The sequence below is a fragment of the Corvus kubaryi genome, unplaced genomic scaffold (assembly GCF_017639235.1).
Source record: "Corvus kubaryi isolate FWS band 111438036 unplaced genomic scaffold, C.kubaryi_AGA036_p1.0 split1-131, whole genome shotgun sequence".
Classification (NCBI taxonomy): domain Eukaryota; kingdom Metazoa; phylum Chordata; class Aves; order Passeriformes; family Corvidae; genus Corvus; species Corvus kubaryi.
Window position 1 is genome coordinate 23,803,853 of NW_024582073.1, and position 15,802 is coordinate 23,819,654.

General features: G+C 36.1%; 1 protein-coding gene across 1 annotated transcript in view; it reads left to right on the forward strand.

Annotated features, from left to right (window-relative positions):
* Positions 1-15,802, forward strand: part of POLN (DNA polymerase nu) — a 99,337-nt gene that overhangs the window by 8,140 nt on the left and 75,395 nt on the right. Inside the window, exons 2-10 of the mRNA XM_042053377.1 lie at positions 870-1,004; positions 4,507-4,568; positions 6,413-6,901; positions 7,254-7,441; positions 9,244-9,356; positions 11,165-11,322; positions 13,837-13,905; positions 15,311-15,371; positions 15,581-15,645. Coding sequence (XP_041909311.1) covers positions 884-1,004; positions 4,507-4,568; positions 6,413-6,901; positions 7,254-7,441; positions 9,244-9,356; positions 11,165-11,322; positions 13,837-13,905; positions 15,311-15,371; positions 15,581-15,645 — 1,326 coding nt within the window. The 5' untranslated portion in view covers positions 870-883. The remainder of the gene's footprint in view (positions 1-869; positions 1,005-4,506; positions 4,569-6,412; positions 6,902-7,253; positions 7,442-9,243; positions 9,357-11,164; positions 11,323-13,836; positions 13,906-15,310; positions 15,372-15,580; positions 15,646-15,802) is intronic.

Sequence of the window (15,802 nt, forward strand, 5' to 3'; positions counted from 1 at the left end):
GATATTTGTCTTGTGTTTGTGTCAAGTTTTACATGTTCTTCTGGTCTAACTGTAAAACAACAAGTCATCTGTGGACACTGTTACTTGTGATTCTCCAACGTATGTTGTACCTAGGGATTCTCCAAGTATTTTGTAGGTATTACAGAATATGGACAGGTCAGCTGGAAAACCAGCTCCTTTTCAGAAAAGGATAAAATTTAGAACAACAGTAGCTGGAGTCAAAGCTTGTAGAGACTATAGATACTGCTGACCCGTTTCTTAAATTGACAAGCTATAGTAGCTATTTTAAAGTTACCAATATATAACAGTATTTGTGTGCATCAATTATACAAAATTTAAGAAAGTAGAGGTCTTTTATGGTAAGTATTTTCTGAAACAGCACAAAACTAATGACTGTATATTGTGATAGTAATGCTTGTTTCTTTAATTTTATGTTGGCTTAATTTTTACAATTACTTGAAAGTTCATTGTGTTTTTCCTGATAAAATCCAAGCACTAGTAACAGTAAACGTAAGCAAGTGCTAGATACAGACTAGTTTAAAGATGCTGGGAGGGGGAAAGTATCTCAGACATACATACTTTTTGTTTTATTTGTCAGATTTTTTTTAGTACAAGGTAGCTGTACTTAGGACTGTGATTTTTTTTAATCAGTGTATTGAAACACTAATTCAAATAAGTTAGTTTTTATAAATTATTACATTTTTATTTCCAATACAGTATTGATGGGCATGTCTGGGAGCAAATGTAATTTTCTATTGAGAATGAATGGCTGAACATATTCACTATATTTTGTCTTTAATTTCAACAGAATATAAGTGAGGATTACTCATGACCCTGATTAATTCATAATTTGTGTGTTCTGTGTTTAGGTTTAATCTTAAAAATGGAGCGGTATATAGGATGTGAGATTTCTAAAGTGCCTTTATCTGATATTGCTCAGAGGATTCTGACAGCTTTGCAGTCTATTCCTGTAGAAGTTCGTACTAACAGAGATAATAACCAGAGTGAGTAAATCTCAGCCTATATGTGTTTTTCAGTTGAAAAATTGAAATATCAAACCTCTAGTCCCTTTTTTTATATAGATGAAAGGAAAGGTGAGAGTTTAGGTTTACAGGTTTAGAAAAGGCATTAACTCTAACTGTGACATTTGCTGGGACTTTTCTGATTAAATAATGTTACCTGAGTACAAGGAACTGTACCACCAATTTAATTTTTTTTCTTTCTGTTTTGCTATGTGGTACAGAAGTATATGGGAATTTCAAGGTGTTACTTAAGTAATTCTATTCAATGTAATAAATTAGATGCATGCATTAGCTTGACTCTGGACTAGATGTTTAAAGATCACTGGAGGTACTTGGAACTTACCAAGTGACCTGTGAACTCTCCAGACTCATGTCTAATCTTAAAACATATGTTCATTAGCAGTGTGCTCATTGTGAAATTCTAGGGGGAAGAGTGAACAAAAGTCCCAGTGAAGGAGCAAATTAGGTAATGTTAAAAGTGCCTCAGCAGATCTGGAACACTGTGGATGCTAAGGAGGTTTTGCAAGGTGCAGTTTTTATTCTCAGTTCTGTGCAAGTCACAGTCTGTCATCTTGTGGCTCTAGAAAGAACCAGATAGAAAGTTGAGTTTTGCTTGATTTTAGTTTTCTGTTTTCTCCTGAGAACTAAATCCTGGAATATTATCTGATCAATGGGCTTTAAATCTAATGTTTATTCTTGTGTACATCATGTTTTTTGCAGCCTCCATTTTATATAAATTATGGTTCAGGCTCCTCTTTCAGTAAAGCTTTGGATCAGTGGAGCCTGGTGGTGTACCAGTGACAAAGGTAGTAGTTCATCGCTGTGTAAATCAGTGATACATGTTTAAGGAAATATGGGATGAGTTAATTTTAAAATGTTGCATTGTATGTGTTACATCTGGGACTAAAACCCAGATGATTTTACAGAATTTGATCTCTTTTTAGCCTCAGTTTGATATTTTACTTCTCTTGCTACCTTGTCATTGCCTGTGTGTGTATATATATACACACATACAGCTTTAGTATGGGTCTGTAAAAAAGAAGTTTGCCTCCTTTAAAAAAACAGAAACAACTGCAAACCTCTGATGTTGGTCTGTTTCAGACTGTATGAACTATATTTTATAGATAGATTTTTAAATTTTAAATTCTACTTAATGTAAAAGCTGTTTGTCTATAGAAGGTAAATATTGGGCTCAAATAGAACAAATATCTGCAATGTTGACCTATTTGGTGAAATTCTGTGGTTATCCTGGCAGTGGAGCTCTAATGTTTCCATCAAGCCTTGAGGAGCTGGAAGGCAAGGACGGGTTTCTGCTGCCATCTGGTGATACTTTGTCATAATTCAGAAACTGGAAGTTGGCAGATCTCTTCAATACCTGTCATACTGATTATTGTGTGCTGGAGGAGAGAAATGTAATCCTTGTCTGTGTGGATTTGTCAAGGAAAAGTGTCTAGCTGTGAAACAATTAAAAGCACTGAATATAAACTCAGATACTATCATTCTTAATTTATTATCTTACCGTTGTAGAAAGTGCTCAGAAAACCAAAGGTAAAATGTTTGAAGCTCCAAATACAGCTGTGCTATATTGGCTGTTCTAAGAGTTTGGGTTAGAAGTCTGAGCTGGAGCTAAATGTCAGACTACACACTTAGACCAACATGTAGAAATAGGCTTAGTTTCTTCTGTAGACAAAGGTCTTGATTTGCCCAGACAGGTTTTTTTAAAACAGTTCTAGTAAATAGAAATAGATCACCTTTTGCTTTGACATTGGTCAAAACCATTGTTGTTTCAGAAGTACTGGTAATGCAAGTTCATAGCCCACAGCAGCAGTTTAGTGTTGTACTCAGTATGGGGGGACAAAATACGTGCTTTGCCCGTGATGTGTCTTTTGGCTGGGCAGTAAGATAATCTAGAGATAAAGGCATCCGAACTCATTGCAAACTCTGGAGAGACCTGCACTTCAGGGGAGTTCTCTTTCCATGTTCCTCCTTCTGTACCCACAGACTGTAAGTGCCACTAACCTGTTACCCCGGCTCCTTCATTTCAGTCTTCATTTGCTTCTCCTCTTCTTGGGACTTCTGGACAGTGCTAAGGCAGAAAAGAAACACGTGTCCTAATGGTTTCACTTGCCATGGTTTGAGTCTGAGGTGCATTTCCAAACCATTCTTGGAACTGCAGCATCTGTGCTTTCAGAGCCGTGGGCTAAAGGTCTCTGGCAGTTCAGTGGGGGCCCAGACTCACAGCTGTGCTGTGCTCTGTGTCAGACCCAGCACCAGTGGCTGTCCTGCTTCTCGTGGGTCTGGTGTCACCTTATTTTCCTGTCAGTTTGTCAGGTCTGAGTTCTCCTTGCTCTCTCTCACCTGGTCTTAAAATGCCTGTTCTATTGCAAGATGAACAATGTGAAAAAATTCTCTGCAGGTGAAACATGGTCAGTTGTTTGTAGGACATGAAATGCTAAACTCAAATACAAATAATGCTTTATAGAACAAAGATTTTGTTATTTTTATTATATTATTATATTAATATAATATTATAATTAATATAATATTATATTATTATATTATTATTTGTGGAATACTTGCTGCTGAATTCCAAGAAAACAGTTAAGCTGTGTAAAGTTTCTAGAGTTTGGATTTTTCTTTTCTTTTTTTTTCCTTCATGCTCATACCCCCAGCTTTACTATGACCAAACTGAGTTGTGTTTTCTTGAAAGAGGGAAATTCACATAATTATGGAATTATAGTAATGCTTTCTCTGAATACCATGGAAAATGTTTTTCAGCTTTGTAGTGAATTTTAAGTATTTTTTTTTATTAATGGTGACAGAGCAGGCTTTTGCATTGATGCCTTAGGTTTTAACTTTTATATTTTTAAAATCATGTACTGCCTAGTGTGTAACTCTGAAGTTTCTTGTAGCCTGTTAACTTCTGCTCTCTCATGCTAGGTAGACATAACAAAGCCTCTCCGGGGCTGCTCTCCAAGGACACTCAGACTGTCCTAGGCCCAAAAAGTAAAAACCAAAAGCCTCTAAAGGGAGGGGCAAGCTTGGGGAAACTACATCGTTAACTGAAGTTTTAAATGGAGAATTAACCCTGATATGCAAATGAACCAAACCTGTAAAAGTGCAAAGAACTCGTGACCTGTCGTCCATCTTGGGGTCCATCTTGGCAATAGCCTCTGGCTCCCTGGGGAGTACCTTTGAAGGCCTTTCAAACAAATACCTACCTTTATTCCCTTACTCTTTTCTAGTCTCTGTTTCTAGGGTGCCTCTTAAGGCATCAGCATATGCATATTTTGGAACCTGCACGGCCCTTTTAAGCATGAATACTAACTTGATACTAACTTGACAAGTGGTTGTCAAGGGAAATTTTTTGACAATTCTTTTAGGTTTGGTAAAAGTGTCAGTAACATAACCTTGTATGTAACCTAAGTTATATGGGCTGCTTGCAGATTTATTTGTGTTGTAAATTGTTTCTTCTTTTTTAAAGGTATGGAGAAGACAAAGGAAAATAAACTAGGTGATAAGGATGCACATCTGAGAAATGAAAAGGCAAGCGTTTTGTAAGATTGAAAACCACTAAAAGCACACTTTTTCTAGCAGGTTTGAAGTTATAGACTGGGTTTTTCATAACAATCACGATATATTTTTTATCACGATATATTTTACACAGTCATAGTTCAGATAACTTCCTCTGTCTTATTTTACACTTGGCCTATATTTACCTATGAGATTCTTGGCCCCACTTTGGTTCCCTTTTCACAGGAAGCTGGTCTTTTATGACAGATTGATCAGAAATGTGATTGCCACATTCAGACAGTTACCAGGGTTTAGAAATGTTCTCAGACTTCTGTCACTGAACAATCATAAAATGAGCTGATTCATGTGAAAAATTATTTTATATTAGGAAGCTTAATTTTGGGTTTAATCGTCTTTCTGAATTTTGTTTGATGTGCATGTGAGTGTCAGTGCAAGAGTGGGAACAGGTAACTGTGGCAGCCGCAGCTCAGGCTGTGATTGTAAAATCCATTGAGCTGATTGATGAGTTGCAGATGCTGCAACTGATCCAGCTGCAGATTTCACAGCCTTCCTTACTCTGACTCTGGTGCATGTTGCACACTTCAATTCCATTCAGGTTGCTCAAGATGTAGAAAACTGATGCCTTGTGTGGAGTGGGATAGTTTCCTACAAATTACATTGGCTTCCAGGTGCTCATGCAGCTGTGGGTGCACATGGATAGTAGTGGAGCCCCTTTATGTGATGATGAGACTAATACTGACTCACTACATCTAATGAGATCTTCCTACATTGACATAAATTATGAAACTACATCCTGGGAGTCATTTTTTCTACTTCCAGCCATGTCATTATTTCTAACAGATCAGTTTGTCACAGAAGCTGCTGTTTCTCTCTGTGGTTAATTGTAGTTCCAGCTGTATTTTTCTGACTTGATAATTAAATTGCTTTGTTCTTATTTTTTTTAACCTTTAAAAGAGAATTGCTTATTCCTGATTCTGTAATTACTAGGGTGTTGTAATTCAAATTCTGCTGTGTTAAATGATAAACCTATTTGCAGTTTGACTGGCGAATACACTTGAGTGAATTAGTTGCCTTTCTATGGCTCTTAAGCATTTGGCCCTTCTGTGGTGTACTAGGGCCGGTAACATACTGAGGAAATTTCTGAAGGAAATAAGGATGAAGGAGAAGAATTCAAACATTACCATGCAGCATCTTGCTTAATGCTGTTTAGTAGCATGCTGCTGTAAAGGGACTATCTGGAGTAGGAAAACTCTTCTGGATGTAGTGGATTAAAATGAATGGAATATAATACTTACTCATACAGATGATAATAATTCTTCAATGCAACTTTCTTATGTATTTTTGTTATGTCTTACAATCCTGTAAATTGCTTGAAGGGATCCAGTTGACTCATGTACTTGAACTTCCAAAGCAGTCATTAAAGTCCCTTGCCAGAAGTTCTATAACAAATGAAGCTGTCATGAAAACAACTCTGAATGTTGAAGCTAAAGATGAATAGTCTCTTCCCTCTTCAGACAATAATAACCTTGTCACTGTGGAAGACAGGCTACTGGGCTAGATGCATCTTACAGTTGTTAATTTGCCATTTTTTTTAGTGTTGGACTACCATTAGATTAAAAAAAAAAGTGGTTGTGGATGTAAACAATATATGTCATCAAAATAATCTCTACTGATAAATACTTGAATTTTGGTTTATGTAATGTGGTTCCCTTAAACTGGCTCTGTTTTGTTAGTATCAACATTTTTTCATAGAATTTTGCTTTCTTGGAAGTTTATCTAAATAAACTTCATGGAATTTTTAATTCCTCCTAATAAGTCAAATAATTGGTGTGCTAAAAAATTTCTGATTTTCCCAGGAGGTTTGTGATTCCAGAATTGCCATATTAAAAGCAACTACCAGCCCTGAAAGAAAACCTTCTGGTCAGATAGTCAGGACAGTGCATACAGATGAAATGCTTGGCTGTCAAGATATTAAAATAGTGAGCTGTTACCAGGATTCAGGCTTCCCAAAATGGGGATATCAAGAAAGGAGTCTTTCAGTAGAAGCAAAAAACCTGAAGAATGGGGAAAAGAAAATAGTTACTCCTCTTAAAAGAAAACAAAATGTGTCTACATCTTGTTCAGAGAAAACAAGAAGATTGCATGTAAATACCTCCATGTCCTCACATGAAAGAAGATACAGCTGTGCTCCTGGACAAGTAAAGTCTTCTGGAAGGTACCCTTGTGATATCAGCAGTTTAGGATGTGAAGAAAGAAATGAACTGCTTGTAACTCTAGAACAGGCCGTGGCTTTTGTAACTACTATGGTATTTCAAGATGGTTCTTCACAGCTCAACTCAGAGCAGGTTAGTGAAAGATGGGTTTTGTTTAGAGTCAGTTCTATAGAACCCTTTCAGTGTGCATTTGACTGATAAACACAAACCCGTGTCCACTGGGCACGCTGGTGTATGACATACCAACATGTACATTTAGATTACATTTTATTTTAAAGTACCAAGTAAAACTTGAAGAAAATGAAACTGCTAGGATTTTTCTTTCAAGGCTGAAACACTTGCATGCTCTTCTACTGTGTCAATAGTGTATGCAGTAACTGTAGCATACATAATAGGTTTCATATTGTAAAATATTTGAGAATTTTTCTTTATAGGATTGCACAAAATCTGTCAGAGGAAACACTATTGTAATTGTACTTAACAGGCCTCTACCTCATCAGTAAAAGGAGTTGTTGTGCTGGTGAAGAATCAGACTGATCACCCTTGTCCTCCCAGTCACACTTCAACTGGCTATACTTGGAATGCTGCTAATGAAAACGATAAATTATTTTATTTCAAAACTGAACAATCATCTCCCTGGGAACAAGAACAGGCTCACAAGAAAATTTCTTGGTGAGAGTATATGAGAAAAAATACTGTTTTGCTTTACATATGCTTTCTGCAGTAATGATGTTGGTTACTTAGCGCAAGCCTAATCTCCTTACATGTCAGACTCCTTGAGTTTCATATTGGCTGTATTAGTTCTATGTCAAGTCTGGACTAATACAAACCAAATAAGAATAGACTGTTCCTTTGGGCTCAGCATATCACTGACTGCAGCCCTTGCACAATTAGGTTGGGATTCTGGTAGGAGCTGTTTACATTCACCTGCAAATCCTTTATGAGCAGTTAAAGCTGGATGGCACCAAAGAATATGTTTTGTCCAGGCTTATCTTTCTTGTATTTTATCTTCCAAATCCTGAATTGCATTTCTTATCTAGCACATTTATGATGGACATCATTGTGATAAGCACCCTTTCTGAGCTTTGTTAATACTTGAAATCTTTTTAGCACAGGGTTTTTTAATGACTTTTGACATTCCAAATGAAGTTTTACTAATATTCAATAATAACACAATATAATTTTGAAGTGAAGGCTCTGTGTATCTGTTTAATGCTTGGATTAAATTTTAACAAAAAGTTGGACTATGTTTTAAACTTCCAGTTACTGTAACCGAAGTCCATTTTTATTCCTATTAACTTAGAAATCATATCCCATAAAGGGAGAAATGAGAATTGAATCGGATTCTTAGATGTAATAGTCTAGCATGTTAGAACTTCATCAGAATATTTTATGACTTTCAGGAATAGTTGTTTTATTGTAAACAGCTGAATTTGGATTATTAAATTACAAAACATTAATTTTCAAGATGTGGGACTTGGTTGTTAGTTGCATCTCTTCCACTGCTTGAATTCATGGCTTGAAACAAGTCATAACTTTGGTGACCTGTACTTCTCCAGCTGTAATATTGGGGTTACGTGACAAGTAGTTTAATAGCATGTTGTCAGATTGAATATAGGTTGTTGTGAATTGAGAATAATATATCAGTAAAGCATGTACATATAAACAGTAAAAATTCAATAATAAGTTGAATAAGGATATTAGCATTTAGATTTAACCTATGGGTAATTATTTATTGTAAGAATAGTGCGGTTGTTTAAGAAGGGATCTATAATGCATACAGCAATACCTAGTGATCCATGTGATTTCTAATATGTCCAAACCCTTGGGATTGTGGTCTCATACCATCAAAAATGCTTTATAAAATGATTATTTTTCTGTATTGCCCAAAATAGAACTTAGTAAAAAAAAGACACACATAGTTGGTAAATCTATATACTGATACATATATATAGATATATAGTTGGTTACATCTATTTAAAATAGCATGAATAAGGGAATTACAGACATTTGCAAGAGGTATGGAAATACACGACAAAGAGAAGCCTTTTGGATTTAAACAGCATATTAACACAGGGCAGTTATGACAGTTTAGATTGTGTAGCAACTTTTAAATCAGTGTTTTATAATGCTACATCAGTTTAGCCTCTGTGATCTTATTTGGGTACATTGAAGTATTACAGGGATCCCAGTTGGTGTTTTGGATTAAGGTTGCACTTTAAGAGTTAAACAAGGATTTGTTTTCTTTATGTGTATGTGATAAAGCATATCTGCTAGGATGTTTTATTTTCTTAGAGAACATAGCTTTGAGTATTACTGAATTGAGAATTTAATATTCAAATGCAGTATTCTGTTCTTATAGGAATAAGGAAATGGGTTAACTGTTTAGTATTAGATGCTAATTAAACAAACAGTAAATAGATTGACTAAATCTGGTAGCATATAGTGTGTGTTAATGAACTACTTCTGTGCAGGCAAGTGTTGTTTCAAATGCTACAGTGCAAAGTTCCAATAATTTGCTTCAATGCAAAAGATTTCCTGAGGACTCTACTTCAAGTTTATGGTGATGAAATCAGCTGGAAACAAGGCAAGTATTGAATCTATGATCTCATCCTGTAGTCTCTGCGCTATTGGTGTTTCTGTTAAGATCACTAAGTGTAGAAATAACTAAATTGGTGGTTAAGTAATATATTGAAAAACAGAGTTTAGTACCATGAAAAAGAGCACCCTTTTTGGGGGAGGTTGTGACCAGAGGCTTGGCACATCAAGATAACATATTTCTTCTCAGAGTAGGAATCAAATAACTGAGTAATTTAAGGATAGCTTCCAGTGGAAACAAAAGCTCTCAACACAGTCCTGACTGTAGCCAAAAAGGTCAAACTACTTCATGTTTCATATTCCCTAGAAAAAAACTTCCTCTTCTCAAAGGAAAGGCTGAAATAAATCCCAGAGATGCTCATAGTTGTCAGAACTAGAAATCATTGAATGGCCCTTGTTTTTTTGATAGTAACAAGACTCTTCTCTGTGGATTTAAAAGCAACTGCAAACAACAGGCATAAGATGTAAATATGATCTCTTGTTTGGGTTTTTTTTTTCAGTTTTTGGGGGTTTTTTTGGTTCCATGTATCAAATTACTGCTGAGTGAGTTACAAAAGTACACATGACCTTTCAGGGAGGGCTCCCTCTATGGAGAATCGTCAACTTGTGCTCAGCATTTGAAAAGTTTCAGTAAATCACAGTAAACTCTTGATCTTTCAAAATCTGGTGTGAAGATCTGTATGAAAACCAGCACTGGAAATGGGAAAGATGGGGAAGGAAATGCCATAATGGGACTGGTTGTACTGACAGTTTTGTAACCTGTACACACAGAGGAAGTACTAGATAGGTTAGATCCTACCTGATCCATGGGATTTGAATCTGAAGTTTCTGGTAACCAAAAGAATTCTTGTCTAGGCTTTTAAACTTTGAAACTTGATGTTTCCTCACATATTATTTCTGCTATGAAAAAACAAACAAAGCTCCAATAAAACAAACAAAACCCCTAAAATTCTTTTTAGAGTAGTTCTGAAGCTGTAATTTGCATTATGGACATTAAAATTTGCATCCAGGTAAGGTGTAGCATGGAGTTCTCTATAAATGTACCTGTAGGTCATCATTTGAACTTACTTAGGGGTTACTGAAGAGGATACTTAGGTTTATCTTTGAATATATCACAAAGCAATGTAGTTATTAGTTTCTCCTGTTCTTTGTAGAGCTGCAGGACACATGTTGAGATTGTAGTTCAAAGGGAAGTGAAACAGCCCTGGGCTTGGCCCATCCTATCCATCTATGTGAACGTGAGGGTGCACTGTAAGCACATATGATCCTATAAGACAAAAGGTTCTGAGTTTTGGAAATGATGCATTGTGCACCCATATGTGAATTCGTATATATATGTTAACAATCTTGGTCTGATTATTTGGAAGTAAATCTCTCCCTGATTCCCAATAGCAATTTTGTGGATATCAGTCAAGTTAACAACAATAAGAAAACTGTACCAGAGTGAGACTCTTATAAAAAGAACTTCAGCTTGAAATTTTTCAGTTCTAAGAAAGAGAGGTTTTTACAGTAAATCTAGGGAGCCAGAAGTTTACTTATATTTGAAAACTTGAAAAAAATCAACCAACCAAAAAAATCCACCCCAACCTCACAAAACAACTCTTTGAAAATATGCAATACTGAACTTCCTCCTGTGTAGTCATGATATTGATTGTTAGAGCTGCAAATTCAATGCTTAGCATTTTTCTTGAGTAAATACTTTTCTGATGTGTGTCTGCAGGAAAGATGGGCCAAACTCTAGAGCTATTTTTCAGTATGGGAGGTAATTTAAATATTTTGAATAACTTGTTTTTGTAGTTGCTGATTGTGTCGTGTTAGATCCAAGGATTGCAGCATGGCTGATAAACCCCAGTGACACAGTTCCTTCCTTTGAGTGTTTAATACAGAAGTATTTTGAAAAGCCTTTTTCAAAGGGAACAGAAAATACAGATACAGGCACTTTGAGAAATGTATCTGTAAGTAGTTTGTTTTCAGTTGTTTGTGGTTGAGTTAAAAAGGGAAGGAAATTATAATAGAATTGCTTTTGCTTAGAAAATATTGCAAAATAAAATAGATAATGCTTTTCTAATGGAAGAACATGATTCTATTAATGCTACATGTTGGAAATCTAAAGAAAGGGGAGAAGGGGAGGTTTCACTGCATTCTACCAAGATGGGAGCTCATCCTCCAGGAACACCTATAAAATTTTCCTTCAAAACTGTAAAGTTCAGTAACAACATTAATTAATATATAATTTTATGCTTTTTCTGTTCATCTGCCTGCGAAATTATTTCCAGCTCTCCTTTCCAAAATGTCTAATGCTGTGTTCTCCAATTCCTGTGGACTTGTAGCCTATATTTAGTTGTTATTAACAATTTTGCTAAATTTCACAGCTGGTAAAGACACCACATCATAGGCTGAGAAACATCAGTGAGTCAAATGTGAACCTTCAAGCACTTTTATGAAAAAATCTGTGAATTTTAATTCTCAGTGTGAGAGAATGCATGATGAACTTTTTGAGACGTTATGCCCTGGCAATTTCTTCCTATATCTTATCAAATGTCTTCCTGTATTCCTATTGAAATGTATTTCCTGAATGTTACAAAATATTTGTGTCTGTTTTGGGCCATGGTAATCTACTGTGGACACATTAGCCTTCAGAGGTTGGTTGAATGATAAGATGTAGAGCAGTCTAAATAATGGATTGTTTGATGCCATTCACTTTTCAAAGACCTTGCTTGTTCAGAACAAGTATTGCACCAGGGTTATAGGACTTGTAGGGTACAAACCCACAGATGTCAACGGGGGTTAGAGCATGAACAGAGATCAGTAGTATTGGCACCTACCCATCAGCGTAGACATTCTGGACAAAACAGAGCCAGTTTACTTTATAACACTCTAAACTGCAGTTGTTCAGAAGATACTTCATGAATTAAGTTATTAGTGTCGGGAATAGACAAGCAAACAGACAGAAGTTATCTATGGTTATTTCTATGTGTGATGGCCCTGCTGTGAGTCAGCATCCTTAATCTTGTCTCTTCCCTTAGCTTGACTCGGTCTTTTGTTCTTCAGATATCACATCTGTTCTTAGCTATTTTTCAACTCTGTCATCCTGATTCCCAGCTCTGAGTTAAATATTGAAATTTTATTTCCTTCCTGTCCTACTTCAGGTCTAGTTTGCTTCCTTGCTCCAACCATCTCCAGTGTCTTTATGCTGACTTGTTCACTTAATTCCCAGTTAATCCCTCCTTGGAACATCCTGTGCTTATTCCCCCCATTCCTTATTCTTTGTCACCTGGACTCTCACACTTCCTTTTTGGCTTTTCTCTTTGCTCAGTGAGTCCCAGTTCTTCCTGTGAATCCTGGCTCTTTGCCAGGTTTATCTCTTCAATCTTCTTGCTCTGTTTTTACTGGTAGATTCCTAACAGTTGTCTGTACTGCCAGAGGGATCTGTGGTGATACATCATCTTGTGCCTCACTACTTCAGTGTAGCTCCTTGTCTTGTGCTAGTCTTGTCCACCCACCACAGTACTTGGAATGACTGCTGGTTTATTCTGTAGCCCACAACTCACCCACACACCACGAGCATGAAGATGTGCTGCTTGCTGCTTGTCTGTATATTTGGTGCTGTGCCGAAGTGGTCGTGGTCCATATTCCCTGAAACATTTGCTGGAACAGGTGCTAAACATTATGCTGGTCATGTCATCGCTGCATTTACTGATGAGGAATCTTGGTGTCAGTTGAAGCCTGTCACTGGCCTCTCTTCCACTCCAGAAAGGGATCAAGCAAGCGGTCTGTATTTCACAGACAGCTCGTTTGTTCCAGAACAAGTTGGTATGGACAACATTTCTTGGAGAGAGGTTGATGACTTTTCACTGCAGTGTGTACTAGATTGTTTTAGAGCAAAGATTATCACCAGTGGATCTAGATAGTTCAGCTTTGAAGAGAGCCCTCTGCATCCTACCTTTCAGGGCCTGCTGTTTCTCAGTCTTCATTAAGTTTATTCTTAATGGTCATGTTCTTGGAGCGAATAGTCATACTCTGTGTTTGTATACATTTTAAAATGGTATTCTAGCCAATTGAAGGAGGTAGCCTGGTGCTGTGTGGAGCACCTCTGGGAAGGAAGTGAACAGTTCTGGCACAAAAGTAGCAGTACTTATATGAGAAAGAAAAATGCAGGGAATTTTTCCTCATTTTACAAGTAGTAAGAAAACTCTGACTTCAGTGTCAAAGGCAGTTTATCGATAAAATATTTCTCTGTACTTGATGCAAAATGTAAATAAAGGAACAGGCAAAATCTGGAATGTTCATAACCTGTGTTAATGATTTGGGTTTGTCAGAAATCTAAGAACATTTCTAAAATGTTAACAGAAGGCATACAGAAAAGCACATTTTTACAATTTATACATATTAAAAAAGAAAGTCTAAATATTTTTATGTTAGCAATATTTTTGTTAGTTATTGATTTATTTTTGATTTATTTATATCAGTATCAAAACTTAGGTGTGAACTTGGAGAAGCTTTATAATGTAATGATGGACCTTGCTGATGGCTTAAAGGTAAGACATAAAAAGAGTTTGCTCAGGAATAATTATGTAAGTATCGAATTAGAGAGTTAATGATTATTTCTCATTCAAATTGGAATAATAGAATGCTTCAGTCTTTAGTGGTTTACATTAGTAGTCAACATTTAAAATAAATTGCCCATCAAACTTGCCATTTTTTCTAGAAGGAGATGGTGAGCGTCAAGCTTAATCTTTAGACGAAACTTTTTCTCTACAACAGTTAATTAAATGAAGATTCTGAGAACAAGACAGTTTCATAATATTGTGACTTTTCTTTTAGTGTTTTAAATCTGTATGTTACTGTCTAAAAGGTATTGACAGAGGTAAAACATAGTATAGCTGGTTTTTTTCCATGTATTACCTGCGTATGAAAACTCTCAGCATATCTTTTGTTCTAGATTGTGTTAGCCAAGCACTGGTCACACACTGGAACAGGCTTCCCAGAGAGGTGGTTGATGGCCCAGGCCTGTTGGTGTTTAAGAGGCATTTGGACAGTGCCCTTAATCATATACTTCAAATTTTAGTCAGCCTTGAATTGACCAGGCAGTGGGACTAGATGGTCTTTGTAGGTCCTTTCCAAGTGAACTATTGTATTCTATTTTACCCCTTATTGCAGTTCAGAATAAATCTCAAGAAGTCTGTTAGTGTGTGTGTGTGTTTGTTTTCTGCCTGTGATCATATACCTGGAAAAGTGCCACGATATAGGGGTATGCTTAGGTTCTGGTGGAGGGGACATCACAGTTTCCTGGGGATTTTCTTTGAAGTTGCTAGTAGCAGGTGTAGGGCTTAGATCATTAGGTGATGGAGCCATATAAGTGTGGATATCCACGTAGCCCAGCAGCATGGTGAACAATCTGAAGGGAGGCAGCAGGGAAACACCAAAGGCACAGGAACACCGAGATCCAGCCTACAAGAGTTTTTAGAAAAGTCAGATTGCTTCAGTGGTTAGAGAAAAACCAGGCTTTCTGTTCTCTGTAACTAATTTGGGAGCATAACCCTATCAACTCTTATTTTCTTCCTAATGAAAACAAAGTTATGAACTATGAATATTTGCTTAATTGTTCAGCTGAACAAAGGAAAAGGGATAACTGTGTGTCCTATTATAATGAAGATTGTTTTAAAAATAAGCTGTTAAGAAAAAAAAAAGGTATATATCTTTCTTTATTAGCATTCTTGTACAAAATGGTTACTATTGCAGAATTCCTAGTAACAGCATTTAGACACTATGATTTACACTAAGTAGTACTTCATGCCACAAACAGTGTTGTCGTGCAAAAAGGGAACGTACAGAAAGTGAAATACTCCTCAATGGAAAATGCATTCACCTAATGACACTAGGGTATGTTTTAAGATCAAAATTAGCTGGTACTGAAGAATGTATTTATATCTTACTTTACAGGCTCAAGGCTTGTGGAACTTATTTTGCACATTAGAGCTTCCACTTATCAAAATTCTGGCAGGTATGAAAGTTCAGTTCAAAATATGAATCTTCACTATTTTCACACAGCTGCTGACTATGCTCAAGTGGGATGTAATTCCTCAAAATATGAAATGCTATCTTAGCCTCATAACAGCTGTGTGAGTTTGAGTTTCCATTTTACAGTCTAAGAAGCATGTAAGATTGAAATTGTCAATTATAAATGTTCTTAACCTAAAATTGTATTTACAGTGATGGAAACACACAAAATATATGTGAACAAACAAGAACTGAAAAAAACATCAGAGATCCTAGGGGTAAATTTTGTATTAATATTTTTTCTTGGAAGTTGTATAGCATGATCTTTGTGCATTTACTGAGGATAACTGATTAAAAATAGATGGAACATTTGTCATATTTTATGTAATAGTTTGGGGCTTTTAGTATATTGTTACAAATAAAACTAATTATATT